Consider the following 21,886-nt stretch of genomic DNA (forward strand, 5'->3'; position numbering starts at 1 on the left):
GAAAGGGAGAATGTCCACTCACCGTTATACTGCTCCCATATAGTGCTACGCTTTATGAACATAATCGGAACCATTTTACAGATCAGATCGCATTCACACATCTCCAGAAGTTGCGTTGCATGCGCGCCACTGACGTTGTAACCAGGAGGGTGAATCATTCTAATAATATTGGTTGTAATAAAATTAAACGAAAAACAAGCATTCTGAGCTTTTTTTAAACAACAATAAATAAATGTAAATACAATGATATCATAAAATGACCAGGATAAAAAAGACACGCATTGCGGTTGAACCATCCTCTTTATTGTAGGCCTAAAGGACGGCTTGGGTTTTGAACATATCAAACGGAAAACAAGCAACTGTTACAGATTACAGACAACTTCTAAATTTGAGGTTCACTGGTATTCACAGAGGTTCTCATCTCTCGTTTCATGATGGGCATGGACACGTAGCCTATATCATGTAGGGGGTTTTAAGCACGTCCAAAACGGGACCTGCATGGCTAACATAATGTGGGCCTGCCTACAATGCATAGATAAAAAGGGAACGTCAGCTCACTGTTTTACTCCTCTCAAACTTGATATATTAATAAAGCTTTGGTGATTAAGATGTATTTCCAAGTGGTCTCAGGAGCCAAACACTTTATCGACAGTCTTGACTACTTCGCGATTGCATTGGGCAGGACAAAAATACAAGCCTTCATTGAGAGCAGGGGAGGTTATGCTTGGTTTTAACCAAATAAAACGAAATGGGAAGAAACATATATATTTTTAATGTTTCTAAATATGAAGTATAAAGGCTACTCTTGTTCCATGCGCATATGGGCAGTATGCGTCACAGCTTGATAGGCTGTGTTTCCGCTGTCAAAATCCATGCCATAACCAACTGCGTTACTGCTAAAACCAGCTTTATCCCTATCAGCGCTGCCTCAAATTAGCACTTTGGATGTTTTTAAGGACACACCTCAAATATTTCTACCCCTCCCATCTGAGCCCAAGCGAGCTGATATAAGACAGGTAAATTGCCGAACCTGGCTTTAGGGCTGGAAAATGCCAGTGCGCCAGTTTTTACATTACGAAATTGCAAACTAACGTGCCGTTTGACACTAGCGTCGCCTTAACACCAGCCGAAAATAGAGCCCCAAGTGTTCAAATAGATGTACCTTTCAATGACCGGGTATCTCTCCAGAACTGCTTTAACTTTGTCAAAATCGATCACTAAGATCTCACAGTGAGTCTTTGCACGGACGGTCATTGTAGCTTGTTTTCCAAACAAAAATCCAGCCTGAAATTAGATCCAACGAGTATTCAATGTAACATTCCAAATATGAATGAAAGTAGTAAATCAAAACTTTGCTTAAGCAAATGTCTTTGTAAATATTACCTCCCCGAAATACATTCCTTCACCGTAGAGTCCAACAATTTCAGACAAGTCATCACTTAGAATCTTGAAAATCAAATCAAAGGATTTACTTGTAAAAACTAGAACAAATGGGGGGGGGAGTAACTGTATAATGTGAATACACATTATGTATAATTCATACAAGCATAACTCTTTCATACAAACCTGGCAAGTCCCTTTTCGAATGCAAAATAGCTCTCTGGTAATAGTTTCACTGTACTGGATGATCTCCCCTCTGGGAAAGAAATACATGACAGAGGTTGATGCGAGATCCCGAATGAACGCTTGTCCAGCTTGCTCGAAATAAGGAATCTGTTGAATAAAAATAAATGGGGGTCTTCATTTACACATAGGTTGATTATGCCGTATAAAATGGATGATGGTTGCAATGAAAAATTAAGAAATGACTCAAAAACATAATTACAAGTATAACACACAGTGTCACCCGTTATGATTGTAAATTAAGTTAAAGCTGTATGAAAAATCTAATTCCTTTATAAACAGTCTGCAATGTTTTTCCCCCCCTAACTACATAATATTGGATATGCCTGTCTTTATCAGCATACCGGTACATACTGTACAAAAAATTATGATACCTTTGACAAGAACCTCCCTCTCTCTTTCATCAGGACAATCTGTTGAAGTTCGATTGGCAAGTCATGCATTAAAAATTGGCCTCCAGGGTATGCTTGACCCCTGAAACGTCAAAAATAATAATACATCTTTGGTCTAATGAAAGGAATGGCCTCTGAGATATATTTGGAAAAACTTGAAAACAAACTTACTGGTACTTTGACCAAAGAAGACTCATATACTCAGTGACCCTTGTTTGAAGTGATAAACTAAGGTCATGGCTTTCCATGAAGTTAGTCATGGCTGAGAGGAGATTCTGAAATGTAACCCTGGAGAAAAGATAGTCTTGCTTAGGAGTTATAAACCAATGCACATCAATACACACTCAAGTTTAAAAACCACACAAAAGTGAAAAATATTTACCTGGCAGCATTCTGACTGGCCAATGTGGCATAGACTTGACTGATGATGTAGTTAAAGACAAACAAGCCAATGAATAAAACAAATACAGCAGTAAGTCGCTCTTTCATAGTGCTGGGAACAATGTCACCATATCCTGAGAGAAAAATATTCAGTTATGAAACATTTAAGGCACTGGGCACTGTACTGTATTATACTGAGTGGGGTGGACTTCATCTCACCAGTGGTTGTCATGCTTGTTGTTGTCCAATAAACAGCAATCATATAATGATACAAGTTGCTCTGGCTGGCTTTCAGTCCTGTGTTCCAGGCCCATGACTCTTCATCACACCTATGGAAAGATGGAAAGATATTTGTCAATGCATCAATTGAAACAGAAGTCATTAACACTTCCAACCCATTGTCTTTTCTTTTTTTTTAAGGCTGGAATATTACCTGAAGTCTTTGCAGCCTGTGAGATACATTACTCCAGAGCAGCAGTGCACAGAGAAAATCATGAGGAAAATACATTTTGCCGTTCTTTGCTCAAACAGGTTCTTATCCATGTCATTTTCGTTTTTGTTGAAAAACAAATAAATCTGGAATGTAAGGACATTGGTGTTCAGGTTCAGCCTCACAATGACCTACATGGTCATAAAAACCATGAGACACAGGCAGCTCAAGATTGGCAATTTGTGTCAAATAAAATCAAAGCATTAAACTTGTTACTTCACCTTCCGAATCCAAATAAGACGATTCCATCTGACATAGCCTAAAACTCTCCAATGTGATTCTCCACTTTTTGCAAACGAGAAAATGTCCAAAGGGAAAACAGCCAGGACGTCATAATACAGATTCCAAGATCTTCGATAGTTGCCAAAAATACCCATTACGTCAGCTTGATAGCCTTTGTTAAGAGAGAAAATAAACCAGAAATCACATGCGTATTTCTATTCAGTGATATGGCAGCAGTATTGAACATATCAAATAACAGTGACTTTTCTATAAACAACGAAGATCAACACATTACCATCTTTTGTAAAAACTTCTGTGCGGAGGTTCACAAATATGTCAATAATGGCAAAAACATCAACCAATGAGCTGATTGTAAGATAGAGCACACCCCATCCTTCGTTGTGAAAGCCTGTAAAGCCATAAAAATAAACTTCACAAAACAATTTTCTGTAATCGATTCATTTTAGATTAAGGACTCGCTAACCTTTAGTAGTGGATGCATTTCTTCCAACAAAAGAGTTTACGGTTGTTCTAGTGGTGGTATGGAAAATCAGGTCATTGAAAAATTCCAACACAACTCACCCTTTGTGTCTAGGTTGTTGGTGAAAAAAAGTACCCATGTTTCAATAAAAATTGAAATGGTGATGCACCAAAACACGAAGACCTCCCACTTCTGAGCAAACATGCCATCTGGTCGAATAGTTCTCATCCAAACAGACTGGGAACAACAAATTCATATATTAAGCACTCATAGAAGGATTTACAGTTAAAATACATTTTCTCTTCTTTCTGAGCAATTTGCTTCGTTCACCTAACCTACCCTTTTCACGTCTGTAGATGTTTTAACTGATGAAGAGACATTGTGGGACTGGTTTGCAAAATATTCCATAAACAATGTAAAAATCTTCTGATCCCTTGGCTGAAATGGAAAATAATCAGTTGTAAATACAATAACATCATGCCAAGTCTATTTTCCTCAAATACACTTTACATCGCTGAAGAATGAACACTGGATGAAATGGCTTGTGATAGAACTCATACTTACCAGCAGATTTACACTTAAATCCTTCTGAAAAAACACATTCTGGGGGTTCGATGCCACTCCTAGCGCAAAGGCTTCCCTAATAGGATGCTTAATATTATGCAGCCGTTTTTGAGCTGTTCTTGCTATCTTCAAACCAGCTGTTGAAGATATTTTATTTTGCAATATGACGGTATTTGTAATGTCACAGAAAATACAGATTTCAAAGAACAGATTTCAAGGGATGTACACTACATTAAACAATCTGGTTTGTTCTATCAAAATGTTTAAGTGATTTAAAAAAGTATACCTACCTTCCGGGTAATCTGCAAACAATGCAAGAAGATCTCTGCGTTCCAACACACAAATTTCACACAATGTTGCTGCACAAATTGTAGTGTTTCTCGGAATTCTGTACATCAGATAAGCCTTGAAGGACAATAATCATATTTTACACACACATCATGCATAAACCCATGGAATAGCTTACAAACACATCTTTTTTTATAAAAAATTCAAAATATCAAACAGAGGTGATGCTCTTTGCCATACCTCTCCAATTAACGATCCAGGCAGCAAAGTGGCAATTTTGTCACAATGATTATCTCCTAATACCTGTAAGGAGGGCATCATAATTTGTAAACAAAAGCAATTTTATAATAAATTCATTTTGAAATACGGAAATCTAAATTTGGTTAGACACTCAATGTTTACAGCATAGGACTATACATTTTCACTTTAGTTTTTGTACAGATTTGGATGGTCGATTCAAGTTTGGTACTAACTAGTTTAATCATGTTTGATCATGTTGAATGAAAAACTATCATTCATTAAAATAGCATCAAAGTGATGACTGCTGATATTCATAGAATAAACTAAATGTACCTGCACCACTCCATGTTCAATGTAGTAGGCATTTTGATTGATTTCTCCAGGCTTTGCCAAAATTTGTCCAGGACTGTATGTGTACGTGTTGAATTTAAGTGACAAAGCTCTTTTGAAGCCATCTTCGGTATCATGAAACAAGGTTGTCTGAAAGAGAATACAAAACATTTGAATAATCATTGTCTCAACAGTCAAAGCATCATACTTTATCTTAGTACTATAAGGATCATACATGGCTGACCAAACCAAGCAACACATTAAAAGAAATCTCACCTTTTTCATCAGAGGTTTGTAACAAGCAGAGGATATTTCTGAATGTAGAGGAAAAGGAAGGTCATCCAGTAGTCCAGCGATTATACTGCCTTTGCGATGGGTCCACAGATAATAGTAATATTTGTGCACCCATGTTTGTACTTCCTCTGGCAATTCCATTTGTTTCTGGAAAAAGAAAAAGAAAAGCTGTTGTTTTTATCACGATTATCAATTATTTATGTCAATGGGTGTTGAGATATACCATATGAAGACAAATGGACTCCATTCGATGGTGGAACCTTCCTCTCCGGGCATCCAGATTGCTTATGATGGAGCTCATTCCAGTCACGATTACTCCAAAGAAGGCAAATAAACCAACCACCATCACCAGTGAGGCAACCGTAACCTCCGGGATCTTCATAGCATGTATGTCTCCATAGCTAAGAAAATATAAATATTATTATACTTTCACAGTTCTTTATGAAAAATGACCAGTATTCTAAAGCATTCAATACAAAACACCTGTGCCCGTCAAAAACGAACTCATGCAAATACAGAGGAACACAGATGCATTGAGAACGTCACAAAGCATCCCTGTGGTTATAGGCAGTCTAGATGGTTATTTTGTGATGTTTAATAGCCTTTGTCTAACATCGCTCACTGTATCCAAGTGGTACTGGTAAAAAAGAAATAGATTTAAACCCACTTAAAAGCACCTTACTTACCCCACAGAACCTAGAGTTATTGCAGACCAGTATAGTGACGTGGCATAAAACTCCAAATCTGTTGCTCCAGTCAAATTGGTTGAAACTTTAAGAAAAAATGTTTAATTCAATACCTAACAGTGACTCATTCATAAATGCACCTACAATGATACATTTATTAACATCTTAGTGTCGTCAACATGTTTATCAACACCAATGATGGGTTTACATCGTTGATCAACACTTATGAAGCAAATCCAATCACTGTTTCCAGTCATTAGAGCATTTTTTTGCTCTACATCAGGGCTCTATGCTGACCTGTGGTGCTCCTACATGAAAATTACAGGTCGCACAGCAAAATATTTAGGCGCATATGGTTGCAAATGGTTGCACTGTAGAGCCCTGCCTGCACCTAGCGAACTACCTCATTTTGCAAAGGAAAAAAAACTGTAAAACGTACACTCTGGCAACAGCTGTAACCAGTTCTCTTCTTTTGGACACTCCCTTGGATGGTCATCATGAGCAGCTGTACATGCCTGATTGTACCTAGTATGCCAACATAAAGAAGATAATAAGGAAGTCAACTTTTAAAATGCAAGTCTTTTCTCTTTCATCTTGAGACTAAAGGAAAAACCATGTCATACAGTCTTACTTGTAAAGGGGCTTTTGAATGGTGGGTGGTTTGAAGTGCCATGTAATTCTGACTAAAAGGCCAACTCACCAGGCACACGCAGAGACTTGAACACAGAGGACAACAATAGAAAAGGAATTCAGGACTGCAACATGTATCTTGTTGGTGTCAGGTTCTTTTCCAAAGGACGCTTAATTGAAACAATATGAGACAGTTAAGGTTAAGATTGGATTAATTGGCAGTTTTGGAATAATTTTTACAATATAAATTAAGCTAGCTGTTTTTGCCACAGTAAATAGGATTCTGTAATTTTATCTTGTTGTCATTATGTTAATCATGAACATGTACCATTCTTTTTTTTTTTTTAAGTTAGGGCTTTAGGTGGTTTACAAATACAGTAGTGATTATTGTCATCATTATTGTACAATAAAACAATCAAATGAAATCAAGAAACTTACATATTATGTCAAACAGCCGTAAGACTCTTAGACATCGATTGATATGCATAAAATGCAATTCAGGCGAAGCATATCTCAGAGTCTCAAAGGGAAGAACAGCCAACAGGTCCATGATAAACCATGTTCGGAGATATTTTCTCTGCACTGGTTTGGAATCAATTATGACTACACCATTACTTTCATATCCAATGTAAAAGCGTGAGATGATGTTCAACACGAAGATCACATCCAGGCAGTATCTTATCCCAACAACCACAGGGATAGCGGAGTTGAAGAACAGCTAAAAACAAAGCAAAAAGTTAGCTGCAGGGGGACCTGTATCCGTTATTTTGACCAGATAGACAGATAATCTGCAGAGATATAGCTCCCCATGTACTCTACTAAGATGGTACTTTTCTATACCACATATCGTATGGCTGTGTACAAAACCAAAAAACCCTATTTTAGTGCATATAAAAATCTTCCAATGGTGTACTGTACAAAGTCTGCCAATGGATGTTTTAACAAGGTGGTGTTTCTGAGTACGGCCGGGGGAGGCTCGTAGGGGGGCAGTGCCCTCCTTTGGACTCAGAGATTTTTGAACACTTATAAATCAAAGACTCCAGCCACCCTAGTCATAGACTGTTCTCTCTGATACCACACGGCAGGCGGTACCGGAGCGCCAAATCTAGCCCCCCCCCTTCTGTTACGCTGATGCTACTCTCTGTTCATTATTTAAGAATAGTCACTTTAACTCTACCTACATGTACATATTACCTCAATTACCTCGACTAACCTGTGCCCCCGCACATTGACTCGGTACCGGTACCCCCTGTATATAGCCTCGCTATTGTGATTTTACTGCTGCTCCATAAATTTTGTCCATTGAGAATTTAGAATGAGTTTCGTGTAGGCTTACCCTGGCGTGACGTTTTGATAACTGTGTAAATCTCTCTCGGACAAGGTGACTTTTATCAATATATATACTGAACAAAAATATAAAACGCAACATGTAAAGTGTTGGTCCCATGTTTCATTAGCTGAAATAAAAGATCCCCGAAATTTTCCATACACACAAAAAGCGTATTTCTCTCCAATTTTGTGCACACATTTGTTTACATCCCAGTTAGTGAGCATTTCTCCTTTGCCAAGATAATCCATCCACCTGACAGGTGTGGCATATCAAGAAGCTGATTAAACAGCATGATCATTACACAGGTGCATCTTGTGCTGGGGACAATAAAAGGCCACTCACTCTAAAATGTGCAGTTTTGTCACAGACACAATGCCACAGATATCTCAATTTTTGAGGGAGCGTGCAATTGGCATGCTGACTGCAGGAATGTCCACCAGAGCTGTTGCCAGAGAACTGAATGTTCATTTTTCTACCATAAGCCACCTCCAACGTCGTTTTAGAGAATTTGACATGATACATCCAACTGGCCTCACAACCGCAGACCACGTGTAACCACGCCAAAACAGGACCTCCACATGCAGCTTCTTCACCTACCGGACAGCTGATGAAACTGAGGAGTATTTCTGTCTGTAATAAAGCCCTTTTGTGGGGAAAAACTCATTGGCTGGGCCTGGCTCCCAAATGGGTGGGCCTATGCCCTCCCAGGTCCACCCATGGCTTTGCCCCTGCCCAGTCGTGAAATCCATAGATTAGGGTTTAATGAAATTAATTCAATTGACTGATTTCCTTATTTGAACTGTAACTCAGTAAAACCTTTAAAATTGTTGCGTTTATATTTTTGTTCAGTATATATTAGCATCAAAGTAGACATCATGCAAGACTACAAATCCCTGCTAGCTCCTGCAAGACTACAAATCCCTGCTAGCTACTAGCTACAGTGGGGGAAAAAAGTATTTAGTCAGCCACCAATTGTGCAAGTTCTCCCACTTAAAAAGATGAGAGAGGCCAGAAAATCACATTGTAGGATTTTTAATGAATTTATTTGCAAATTATGGTGGAAAATAAGTATTTGGTCACCTACAAACAAGCAAGATTTCTGGCTCTCACAGACCTGTAACTTCTTCTTTAAGAGGCTCCTCTGTCCTCGACTCGTTACCTGTATTAATGGCACCTGTTTGAACTTGTTATCAGTATAAAAGACACCTGTCCACAACCTCAAACAGTCACACTCCAAACTCCACTATGGCCAAGACCAAAGAGCTGTCAAAGGACACCAGAAACAAAATTGTAGACCTGCACCAGGCTGGGAAGACTGAATCTGCAATAGGTAAGCAGCTTGGTTTGAAGAAATCAACTGTGGGAGCAATTATTAGGAAATGGAAGACATACAAGACCACTGATAATCTCCCTCGATCTGGGGCTCCATGCAAGATCTCACCCCGTGGGGTCAAAATGATCACACAAACAGTGAGCAAAAATCCCAGAACCACACGGGGGGACCTAGTGAATGACCTGCAGAGAGCTGGGACCAAAGTAACAAAGCCTACCATCAGTAATACACTACGCCGCCAGGGACTCAAATCCTGCAGTGCCAGACGTGTCCCCCTACTTAAGCCAGTACATGTCCAGGCCCGTTTTAAGTTTGCTAGAGTGCATTTGGATGATCCAGAAGAGGATTGGGAGAATGTCATATGGTCAGATGAAACCAAAATAGAACTTTTTGGTAAAAACTCAACTCGTCGTGTTTGGAGGACAAAGAATTCTGAGTTGCATCCAAAGAACACCATACCTACTGTGAAGCATGGGGGTGGAAACATCATGCTTTGGGGCTGTTTTTCTGCAAAGGCACCAGGACGACTGATCCGTGTAAAGGAAAGAATGAATGGGGCCATGTATCGTGAGATTTTGAGTGAAAACCTCCTTCCATCAGCAAGGGCATTGAAGATGAAACGTGGCTGGGTCTTTCAGCATGACAATGATCCCAAACACACCGCCCGGGCAATGAAGGAGTGGCTTCGTAAGAAGCATTTCAAGGTCCTGGAGTGGCCTAGCCAGTCTCCAGATCTCAACCCCATTGAAAATCTTTGGAGAGAGTTGAAAGTCCGTGTTGTCCAGCGACAGCCCCAAAACATCACTGCTCTAGAGGAGATCTGCATGGAGGAATGGGCCAAAATACCAGCAACAGTGTGTGAAAACCTTGTGAAGACTTACAGAAAACGTTTGACCTGTGTCATTGCCAACAAAGGGTATATAACAAAGTATTGAGAAACTTTTGTTATTGACCAAATACTTATTTTCCACCATAATTTGCAAATAAATTCATAAAAAATCCTACAATGTGATTTTCTGGATTTTTTTTCTCATTTTGTCTGTCATAGTTGACGTGTACCTATGATGAAAATTACAGGCCTCTCTCATCTTTTTAAGTGGGAGAACTTGCACAATTGGTGGCTGACTAAATACTGTTTTTCCCCACTGTACCTTGATCCAAAACAAAATATATATTGAACACTTTAATTTACTGGCCCATATTTTTATTTAACTAATATTTGCATTTTTTAGGCATTTGGTCTTGTCTTGTACAGAATACTTTATATTTATAACATGCCATGAAAAAATAGGCTATTTTTTTGTAAAAAGGCTACCTACATGGTATTAGCGACACCCTTATTTTACCAGATCCTCTTCTCCTTCAGCCGGTGGAGGTCTATATTTAATCCCTTATCATTTCTGCCTACTGTATGAACCAAGTGAAATCTATTTCAATTCATGGTGTCAGAATGCACCACTGTATTAAAGCAATTCAGAACTAACTTGTTGACATGTTCTGTTGCAGATTCAATGCCAGATGAACTCATTGCAGAATGTATCCATAATCATGAATAAGAATGCACCTAGTCACCCATCAATCACATCAAACACCTGAACTCCAACAATTACATTGTTTTAAATAAATCAAAATAGTAAACAATGCATACATATGCTTTTTATACATAACATATAAACATCTGAATTTAAGTATTAATTCAATGATTTATTCATCAATGCCACAAACCTGTGACATTGATGAGCACCATATTAACTATTATTACTATCCAAGAGCCCACAGATTATTCTGCTTTTCCATTTTAGGAATTAGACCAGCACAAATAACACATGTAAAACAGCATATTGTGATTTTGGTGGGCGAGTTACAAATGGAAAAACTGGATGTGTAAGGTAGGTTTTATATAAAATACTAGGTCAACTCCAGCAGAATGAGAAACACACAACATACTCAAAACAAGGAAGCCATGCCTAAACGCAGCTATATCAACACCCTTCTTGTCGATTTAACAGGTCCATGTTGCTGCTGCCAATTGTGAGCAGCACATTTACCACAGCATTCAGTCTGAACCCCAGAATAAGCAGGACAGCATTACACAGGTGGAAAAAAGGTAGCAAAAAAAGTACACCACAACACTTTTAAATATGTTACTGAGTCTAGATGTTATCAAATCAGGAAAAGAACAAGTGAAGGAAGCAGCATAGGGAAAATGGGTGAAGGTAAGGTGGGTTTATAGAGATAAGATGGAGAGTTCCAAAGTGTCAGAAGTTGAGGGACCATGGGGCATAAAATGCATAGTGTGGAATAAGGGGTAGCTAGAGAGATGGTTGGCCATGGAATAAACATCAAATGGGGTGCTGGTGTGCTTCTGCACCCCTTTTAGGTCGTTGTCACAAATATCCGGCCCATGTCCAGTCATACTTGGGGTCCAAGCGTGTCCCTCTACGTTATTCCGTCTGTTGCAGCATTCAAATCATGGTCATCGTGTTTCTGTGAATCACAACATTAAAGACGACGAGTGATCACAGCATTTCCACAAATTGAGCCATAGACAATACAACTTAAGCATTGAGGACAGCATTTTGTTGACAACATGGTGGTTTACACTGTCTACTGTGTGTGAATGATGAAATAATCTTACCACAGCTGTAGGTCCATTTGAGTGTATGTGGTCAATTAGGCCTTCACATCACCCAGTACTGGGACCATTGGAGACTTGGGATGCTTGCTCTCAAAGTGCTGCTTGAATGTCTTCTGGTCTGCATCTATAAAAAGGTCAAGTACAAAATGGAGGAACTTAATCTATGGCTTAGATTGAATTCAAAGTTGACAAAAATGATAAACTAGGCAATACGATGCAACAAACTACTACACATATGAAAGACTGTACCACACAGGCCAGTACTATACCCTACACATGGAGAGGCACCTAAAGGCACATTCAGTAAATCAATTCAAATTGTATTTGTCACATGCACCGAATACAACATGTGTAGACCTTACCGTGAAATGCTTACTTACAAACCCTTAACCAACAATGCAGTTCAAGAAAGAGTTAAGAAACAATTTACTAAATAAACTAAAGTAAAACAAAATTTAAAAAAGTAACAATAAAATAACAATTACGAGGCTATATACAGGGGGTACCGGTACAGAGTCAATGTGCGGGGGTACAGGTTAGTCGAGGTAATTTGTACATGTACAGTGCCTTGCAAAAGTATTCATCCCCCTTGGCGTTTTTCCTATTTTGTTGCATTACAAACTGTAATTTAAATGTATTTTTATTTGGATTTCATGTAATGGACATACACAAAATAGTCCAAAAAATTACTTAAATGTAAATAATTACTTAAAATATAAATAACGGAAAAGTGGTGCGTGCATATGTATTCACCCCTTTGCTATGAAGCCCCTAAATAAGATCTGGTGCAACCAATTACCTTCAGAAGTCACATAATTAGTTAAATAATGTGTGCAATATCAGTGTCACATGATCTGTCACATGATCTCAGTATATATACACCTGTTCTGAAAGGCCCCAGAGTCTGCAACACCACTAAGCAAGGGGCACCACCAAGCAAGCGGCACCATGAAGACCAAGGAGCTCTCCAAACAGGTCAGGGATAAAGTTGTGGAGAAGTACAGATCAGGGTTGGGTTCTAAAAAAAATATCAGAAACGTTGAACATCCCACGGAGCACCATTAAATCCATTATTAAAAAATTGAAAGAATATGGCACCACAACAAACCTGCCAAGAGAGGGCCGCCCACCAAAACTCACGGACCAGGCAAGGAGGGCATTAATCAGAGAGGCAACAAAGAGACCAAAGATAACCCTGAAGGAGCTGCAAAGCTCCACAGCGGAGATTGGAGTATCTGTCCCTAGGACCACTTTAAGCCGTACACTCCACAGAGCTGGGCTTTATGGAAGAGTGGCCAGAAAAAAGCCATTGCTTAAAGAAAAAAATAAGCAACACTTTTGGTGTTCGCCAAAAGGCATGTGGGAGACTCCCCAAACATATGGAAGAAGGTACTCTGGTCAGATGAGACTAAAATTGAGCTTTCTGGCCATCAAGGAAATCGCTATGTCTGGCGCAAACCCAACACCTCTCATCACCCTGAGAACACCATCCCCACAGTGAAGCACGTTGGAGGCAGCATCATCGGCAGGGACTGGGAAACTGGTCAGAATTGAAGGAATGATGGATGGCGCTAAATACAGGGAAATTCTTGAGGAAAACCTGTTTCAGTCTTCCAGAGATTTGAGACTGGGACGGAGGTTCACCTTCCAGCAGGACAATGACCCTAAGCATACTGCTAAAGCAACACTTGAGTGGTTTAAGGGGAAACATTTAAATGTCTTGGAATGGCCTAGTCAAAGCCCAGACCTCAATCCAATTGAGAATCTGTGGTCCTCTGTAGCTCAGCTGGTAGAGCACAGCGCTTGTAACGCCAGGGTAGTGGGTTCGATCCCCGGGACCACCCATTCACAAAAATGTATGCACGCATGACTGTAAGTCGCTTTGGATAAAAGCGTCTGCTAAATGCCATATTATTATTATTATTATGTTATTATTATTATTATAATATTAGATATCTGTACACCAGCGGAACCCATCCAACTTGAAGCTGGAGCAGTTTTACCTTGAAGAATGGGCAAAAATCCTAGTGGCTAGATGTGCCAAGCTTATAGAGACATACCACAAGAGACTTGCAGCTGTAATTGCTGCAAAAGGTGGCTCTACAATGTATTGACTTTGCGGGGGGGGTATTTCTTGTTTGCATCTAAAATTATTTTGCATCTTCAAAGTGGTAGGCATGTTGTGTAAATCAAATGACACAAACCCCTCAAAAATCAATTTTAATTCAAGGTTGTAAGGCAACAAAAATGCCAAGGGGGGTGAATACTTTCACAAGCCACTGTATGTAGGGGTAAAGTGACTATGCATAGATAATGAATAGCGAGTAGCAGCAGTGTAAAAACAAAGGGGGAGGGGGGGGGGGGGTCAATGTAAATAGAGAGAACAGTCTATGACTTGGGTAACTGGAGTCTTTGACAATTTTTTGGGCCTTCCTCTGACACCGGCTAGTATATACAGTGGGGGAAAAAAGTATTTAGTCAGCCACCAATTGTGCAAGTTCTCCCACTTAAAAAGATGAGCGAGGCCTGTAATTTTCATCATAGGTACACGTCAACTATGACAGACAAAATGAGATTTTTTTTCTCCAGAAAATCACATTGTAGGATTTTTAATGAATTTATTTGCAAATTATGGTGGAAAATAAGTATTTGGTCAAACACAAAAGTTTCTCAATACTTTGTTATATACCCTTTGTTGGCAATGACACAGGTCAAACGTTTTCTGTAAGTCTTCACAAGGTTTTCACACACTGTTGCTGGTATTTTGGCCCATTCCTCCATGCAGATCTCCTCTAGAGCAGTGATGTTTTGGGACTGTCGGGTTGAGATCTGAAGACTGGCTAGGCCACTCCAGGACCTTGAAATGCTTCTTACGAAGCCACTCCTTCGTTGCCCGGGCGGTGTGTTTGGGATCATTGTCATGCTGAAAGACCCAGCCACGTTTCATCTTCAATGCCCTTGCTGATGGAAGGAGGTTTTCACTCAAAATGTCACGATACATGGCCCCATTCATTCTTTCCTTTACACGGATCAGTCGTCCTGGTCCCTTTGCAGAAAAACAGCCCCAAAGCATGATGTTTCCACCCCCATGCTTCACAGTAGGTATGGTGATCTTTGGATGCAACTCAGCATTCTTTGTCCTCCAAACACGACGAGTTGAGTTTTTACCAAAAAGTTCTGACCATATGACATTCTCCCAATCCTCTTCTGGATCATCCAAATGCACTCTAGCAAACTTCAGACGGGCCTGGACATGTACTGGCTTAAGCAGGGGGACACGTCTGGCACTGCAGGATTTGAGTCCCTGGCGGCGTAGTGTATTACTGATGGTAGGCTTTGTTACTTTGGTCCCAGCTCTCTGCAGGTCATTCACTAGGTCCCCCCGTGTGGTTCTGGGATTTTTTCTCACCGTTCTTGTGATCATTTTGACCCCACAGGGTGAGATCTTGCGTGGAGCCCCAGATCGAGGGAGATTATCAGTGGTCTTGTATGTCTTCCATTTCCTAATAATTGCTCCCACAGTTGATTTCTTCAAACCAAGCTGCTTACCTATTGCAGATTCAGTCTTCCCAGCATGGTGCAGGTCTACAATTTTGTTTCTGGTGTCCTTTGACAGCTCTTTGGTCTTGGCCATAGTGGAGTTTGGAGTGTGACTGTTTGAGGTTGTGGACAGGTGTCTTTTATACTGTTAACAAGTTCAAACAGGTGCCATTAATACAGGTAACAAGTGGAGGACAGAGGAGCCTCTTAAAGAAGAAGTTACAGGTCTGTGAGAGACAGAAATCTTGCTTGTTTGTAGGTGACCAAATACTTATTTTCCACTATAATTTGCAAATAAATTCATTAAAAATCCTACAATGTGATTTTCTGGATATTTTCCCCCTCAATTTGTCTGTCATAGTTGACGTGTACCTATGACGAAAATTACAGGCCTCTCTCATCTTTTTAAGTGGGAGAACTTGCACAATTGGTGGCTGACTAAATACTATTTTTCCCCACTGTAGGTCCTGAATGGCAGGAAGCTTGGCCCCAGTGATGTACTGGGCCGTACGCACTACCCTCTGTAGCGCCTTACGGTCAGACGCCGAGCAGTTGCCATACCAGGCAGTGATGCAACCAGTCAGGATGCTCTTGATGGTGTAGCTGAATAACTTTTTGAGGATCTGGGGTACCATGCCAAATCTTTTCAGTCTCCTGAGGGGGAAAAGGTGTTATCGTGCCCTCTTCACGACTGTCTTGGTGTGTTTGGACCATGATAGTTTGTTGGTGATGTGGACATCAAGGATCTTTAAACTCTCGACCCGCTCCACTACAGCCCCGTCAATGTTAATGTGGGCCTGTTCGGCCCGCCTTTTCCTATTGTCCACGATCAGCTCCTTTGTCTTACTCACATTGAGGGAGAGGTTGTTGGCCTGGCACCACACTGCTAGGTCTCTGACCTCCTCCCTATAGGCGGATTCATCGTTGTTGGTGATCAGGCCTACCACTGTTGTGTCTGCAAACTTAATAATGGTGTTGGAGTCGTGTTTGGCCACGCAGTCGTGGGTGAACAGGGAGTACAGGAGGGGACTAAGCACGCACCCCTGAGGGGCCCCAGTGTTGAGGATCAGCGTGGCAGATGTGTTGTTGCCTACCCTTACCACCTGGGGGCGGCCCGTCAGGAAGTCCAGGATCCAGTTGCAGAGGGAGGTATTTAGTCCAAGGGTCCTTAGCTTAGTGATGAGCTTTGTGGGCACTATGGTGTTGAACGCTGAGCTGTAGTCAATGAACAGCATTCTCACACACCTGTTCCTTTTGTCCAGGTGGGAAAGGGCAGTGTGGAGTGCGATTGAGATTGCGTCATCTGTGGATCTGTTGGGGTGGTATGCGAATTGGAGTGGGTTTAGGGTTTCCGGGATGATGGTGTTGATGTGAGCCATGACAAGCCTTTCAAAGTACTTCATGGCTACCGACGTGAGTGCTATGGGGCGGTAATAACTTAGGCAGGTTACCTTCGCTTCCTTGGGCACAGGGACTATGATGGTCTGCTTGAAACATGTACGTTACAGACTCGGTCAGGGCGAGGTTGAAAATGTCAGTGAAGACCAACCAATACTACTCACCCGATAAGACAGGGCAGGTGTGGGCCAGTGCTGCCTTTGCTGCAGTCTTCTGGTTCACAGCTGCTCCCTTCTTCTTAGCAGCCACCGCCATGGCATCAGTCTTCAAGTTCAAGTGTGTATGAGCTTTTGTTTCAGCCCAGCCCATACCTGATTACAAACCATAGCCTATCGCTGTGATTCGGTATGTTGATTATTTAAGTCAGATGTTAGAGCTGGGCTGGGACAAAACGCTTCACACACTCCTGCAATGACTGAACCAGACCAAAGCAGGAGAATAGTTTTACAGGTTGAAACAGCTTACCTAGTTAAGAGGTGATAAGACTCAGGCACACCCATTGGTTCTGGAATAGAGAAGGTGCAAATAAGGTTTGCAATTTGGCATCAATAACATGACAGTAATTCTACCTCAAAAACAAACATGTGAATACCAATTCATTTGAAACCCACCATAGCAGGTAGGACTAAATAAGGTTACATAACCTTGCCTACTAGCTATACTAATGATCTGCTGTCCAGAGGGTAACAGCAAACATATCAATGTTTTCCCGCAGTAAAGTAAGCACACTGTTGACTCAAGAGAGGATGCTAATCAGTCCATCTCCGAAACCTCTCAAGTAGTACTTGAAGTGGGCTACCCACTCTCTCATCCACAAACAAACATTATCAAGAATGCCTAGCCCTAGCTTCACCATCTAAGTTAGCTAGCTAATTAACTAGCAAGCTAGAATGTTGGTTTATAAAAGCCAAAGAAAGCTAAACTCGTTTTTATGAATTTCTCATGCATTTAAATGGCTAGACAAATAGACGGTTTATGTAGCCATCTAGCCAGGCTAATGTTGCTAACTTGATAACCATGACCTTGCTAGCTAGATAACAGGCATTTTCAATTTAAAACTTGCCCAAGACAGTTCACATAATTGTCAATTTAAACAACTTTAGCCAATTTAATAATTACTCAATTTAGCTAACATTAGATAGTTAATCCAGATATTCTTACCTTTGCCTCGATTCGGCAGTCTCATCCAGATCATCATGGCACTGGTGAGTGACGTGAAGCTTGAGACAGGCATTTGTAGTTCTGTATGATAGCCACATTAGCATTTCATTTTGGGGTGGGTAAATACAGGCGAATATATTGATTTTAAAAAATCACCTTGTCCGGGAGAGATTTACACGGTAATCAAAACATCACGCCTGGGTAAGCATACACAAAACAGAGCCCTTACCTGGCGCTGACGAAGGAGTTCTACCTGGTGCCGACGAAGATGGCGGCCTCGCGACTAGCTCTTAGGAAACCTTGCAGTATTTTGTTTTTTTATGTATTATTTTTTTAATTATTAGCTCAGAAAGTGTTTTGTATCATTACATACAGCCGGGGAAAACTATTGGATATCAGAGCGGCGGTAACGCACCAGCATTACGACTTTCCCGAAGCAAGTCCTTTGTTTGCTCCCCCCAGGGCAACTGAACTGATTCCAGCGGCTGACCCAAAACATCGCCGGCGGAGAGGCACTCGGATCGGCCTGCTGGTTCGACTTAGGAGGCGCGCACACCACCCACCGCTTCCAAGTATACTACTCGCTAATGTTCAGTCTTTGGTTAACAAGATCAACGAAGTCCAGGCAATGGATATTCTGTTGAAATCGGTCCAGCCAGAGGGGTTCTCAGTTCATTGCGCAGACAGGAATAAATATCTCTCTACGGGAAGCAGAAGGGCGGAGGTGTGTGTTTCATGATTAACGACTCATGGTGTAATTGTAGTAACATACAGGAACTCAAGTCCTTTTGTTCACCTGACCTAAAATATCTCACAATCAAATGCCGACCGTATTATCTCCCAAGATAATTTTCTTTGGTTATAGTCACGGCCGTGTATATCCCCCCTCAAGCCGATACCACAACGGCCCTCAAAGAACTTCACTGGACTTTATGCAAACTGGAAACCACATATCCTGAGGCTGCATTTATTGTAGCCGGGGATTTTAACAAAGCAAATTTGAGGACTAGGATGCCGAAGTTCTATCAACATATCGACTGTTGTACTCGCGTTGCTAAAATCCTCGACCATTGCTATTTGAACTTCCAGGATGGTTATAAGGCCCTCCCCCGCCCTCCGTTCGGCAAATCTGACCACGACTCCATTTTGCTCCTCCCTTCCTATAGGCAGAAACTCAAACATGAAATACCCGTGCTAAGGACTATTCAACGCTGGTCTGACCAATCAGAATCTACGCTTCAAGATTGTTTTGATCACGCGGACTGGGATATGTTCCGGGTAGCTTCCGGAAATAATTTAGACGAATACACTGAAACGGTGACTGAGTTTATCAGGAAGTATATAGGTGATGTTGTCTGTGTAATAGGGCCCTGACTGGGCACAGCACACTTGGGGGAAAACACCCAGCTCACCCGCAGCTGTGGAAAGGCATATGCAGACAAATGTAAGGGCCGGTTCACATGTCTGTCAGACAGGACCTTCGGCAAGAATGAGGGGACCGAGCAGGCCATTGCTGGACACAAACGTCGATTTCCCTTCATAAATTTGGACCGCAATGGGTAGCCACCCATGGCTCCCTCTTGGCCGTCGTCATGGCATGCCGGTATAGCGGCTAGATACCCTTTCAATGTGGATGCTGCTCGGCCCGCATCGGGCAGTGACCGTGAAAACTGTAAAAACCTTTGCACATATGACTCTCACACCAGGTACAGAATATGCCCCAACACATTTGATAGGACGCATTGGTGGAAGGAGCCATGGCACTCCGCAATGTGTTCACCACATTGTCCTGAAGACTGGTCCACTAACGCCTCTCCGGGGCCAAGCCCGAAGATGGAGGCGGTGCGGGTCCGGATGTCACAGTGTCCCCCAAGCCAGAAAGAGCAGGTCGGGCCTCAGGGGCAACTGCTATGGGGTCCCAGAGAGGAGGGACAACAGAAGGCTGAACCATGGTGGTCTCGGCCAGAATGGAGCCATCAAGGGCAGCTGGTGGCCCATCAAGATGACCCTGTCTAGCGTAGCTGTGATCAGGGGAAATGGTGGGAATGCATAAAGCTTTGTTGCCGGCCAATTGTGAGCGAGGGCTTCCAGACCCAGAGGGACTGTAGGGTCCAACATCTAGGACTAGCTTGGCCAATGAGTGTTCTCCTGAGATGCAAACAAGTCCACCTGTGCGCTCCCAAACCTGTCTCAAAGCTGTAGCACCACCTGAGGGTGTCCAAGAGCATGTCCACTGCATTGTTCAGGACCCCGGGGATATGTGCTGCTCGCAGCGATGCCGAGCAGGTCTGGGCCCATGGCAAGAGCTCCTGAGCCATTGGACTAGGAAATGCTGTCCTACCAGGTAGAGCTGGAACTGTTGGAGAGCTAGGCAAACCACCATGAGCTCCAACACATTGATGTGTTGACCACTCCATGGGGAGCTCCAGCGGCTGCCATGCCTCTGAACACGGCACCCCAACCCGTCAGAGAGCGTCAGCGCACACCAGCTCTCTGCTGTGAACTCTGATCAGGGCCACCCGCTTTAACAGGAAGGAGGGGGATAGCCAAACATGCACTCATCACCAACAGTTGACGGTGTCTGTGTTGTTTTGGGTGCCGGCCATGGGAGTTGAACCATCACTGGAGTGGCCTGATGGAGAATGCCCAGTGGAACCAACAGTGAAGCCACCGTCAGTAGGCCGAGTAACTGTTGGCACTTTAACACCGACATGGCTCGTCCAAGCTAGAAACGTTTGAGATAGGATAGGATTTTGTTGCCCTCATGAGAGTCGAGTCTATGGACATCTCGAGGTAGATCACCTTCTCTGAGGGGGTCAGGTGACTCTTCTCCTCATTTACGGTGAAGCCCAGAAATAGAATGTGGTTCAAGAGGGTCCTCGTGTCCGTTGTGGCCTGTTCCCTGAATGGGGCAGACTATCCAATCGTCCAGGTAAGGCAGTTACTCCTCCAGTAGAATGTGCCACCACAGCAAAAGGCAAAGCCCGGCGGGCCAGCCGAAATGCTGCAGTAACAGTGTCCACCATGCAATGTGAGAGTCCGGTCGGATAGGCCCTGGCCCAGAACTCTCTCACCATAGTAAAATAAAACTGATAAAGCTTTTGTATTGGCTGTGTCTGTGAAAAGTAGGTGTCCATTGCCCTAGCCGTGCACAACACACTGGTGGAAGCCCGTAGTTCACCCGCTACAGCGAGAGGGGCATTGGTGGGCAACTGTAATGGCCGATTAACGTGTCTGTCAGACAGAATCCTTGGCCAGAATGAGGGGTTAGGATGTAGGTTGACACTCCTTTCATCTGAACTCATTCAGAAATATTCAGTCGACCAGGGCGTCAACACTAGAAGACCCTGAGACATTAAAGGCGCCAGAACTATAGTGTTGGCCGGCATCGGAATTGAAGTTTGGAGCCTTCCATCACTGTATTCAGTACCCATGGGGACTCCACTTGCCTCTCTCAGTTTCGCCTTTGGGCCTGTGAGAAGATGCCAATGCCAGCGGCAAGCACCTCAGGATGACTGCTGACTGTCACCCTACTTAGACGCAGTCCACTGCCTGTGGGCAGGGACACCTTGCATTTCTCAAGGTTGAAACGCCATATTGGAAATGGACATTTCTCTCTGTGGGAAGAAAAGGGTAGTGTATATCCTGCAGTGTAACAGAAAAATATGGCAACCCCAGCTACACACTGCGTATGACCAGAAGTGTAATCTAGCTGTTATGTGAGTTTCTAAGGGAAACTAGGATACTTACTGTCTGTACTGTAAAGTAGTGTAAGAGAACTATAGTTAACCCAGCTATACACTGAAACCCTCAGTGTAATAGAGCTGTAATGTGAGTTTCCAATGGAAACTAGAATAGTTACTGT

General features: G+C 42.2%; 1 protein-coding gene and 1 long non-coding RNA gene across 3 annotated transcripts in view; both read right to left on the reverse strand.

The window, feature by feature from the left end:
• Positions 1-21,886, reverse strand: part of LOC121579164 — a 37,231-nt gene that overhangs the window by 13,005 nt on the left and 2,340 nt on the right. The window contains exons 3-24 of one of the 2 annotated variants that reach the window (XM_041893508.2): positions 7,060-7,339; positions 6,692-6,791; positions 6,431-6,516; positions 5,992-6,076; positions 5,529-5,706; positions 5,288-5,452; positions 5,015-5,161; positions 4,682-4,744; positions 4,444-4,558; positions 4,154-4,290; positions 3,929-4,027; positions 3,691-3,826; positions 3,404-3,517; positions 3,108-3,280; positions 2,830-2,972; positions 2,616-2,725; positions 2,398-2,436; positions 2,187-2,319; positions 1,998-2,097; positions 1,567-1,713; positions 1,384-1,446; positions 1,163-1,284 (exon numbers count right to left, since the gene is read on the reverse strand). In XM_041893508.2, the coding sequence (XP_041749442.2) occupies positions 1,163-1,284; positions 1,384-1,446; positions 1,567-1,713; positions 1,998-2,097; positions 2,187-2,319; positions 2,398-2,436; positions 2,616-2,725; positions 2,830-2,972; positions 3,108-3,280; positions 3,404-3,517; positions 3,691-3,826; positions 3,929-4,027; positions 4,154-4,290; positions 4,444-4,558; positions 4,682-4,744; positions 5,015-5,161; positions 5,288-5,452; positions 5,529-5,706; positions 5,992-6,076; positions 6,431-6,516; positions 6,692-6,791; positions 7,060-7,339 (2,735 nt within the window). Of the gene's footprint in view, positions 1-1,162; positions 1,285-1,383; positions 1,447-1,566; positions 1,714-1,997; positions 2,098-2,186; positions 2,320-2,397; positions 2,531-2,615; positions 2,726-2,829; positions 2,973-3,107; positions 3,281-3,403; positions 3,518-3,690; positions 3,827-3,928; positions 4,028-4,153; positions 4,291-4,443; positions 4,559-4,681; positions 4,745-5,014; positions 5,162-5,287; positions 5,453-5,528; positions 5,707-5,991; positions 6,077-6,430; positions 6,517-6,691; positions 6,792-7,059; positions 7,340-21,886 lie in introns of both variants that reach the window. The other variant, XM_041893507.2, reaches the window with a different exon arrangement.
• LOC123488624 lies at positions 10,883-12,303 on the reverse strand. The gene is made up of 2 exons (XR_006660210.1): positions 11,923-12,303; positions 10,883-11,771 (listed from the first exon to the last, which is right to left on the reverse strand). It is a non-coding gene; the product is annotated as an uncharacterized LOC123488624 (long non-coding RNA).

The sequence above is a fragment of the Coregonus clupeaformis genome, unplaced genomic scaffold (genome assembly GCF_020615455.1).
Source record: "Coregonus clupeaformis isolate EN_2021a unplaced genomic scaffold, ASM2061545v1 scaf2404, whole genome shotgun sequence".
In the NCBI taxonomy this organism is placed as follows: Eukaryota; Metazoa; Chordata; class Actinopteri; order Salmoniformes; family Salmonidae; genus Coregonus; species Coregonus clupeaformis.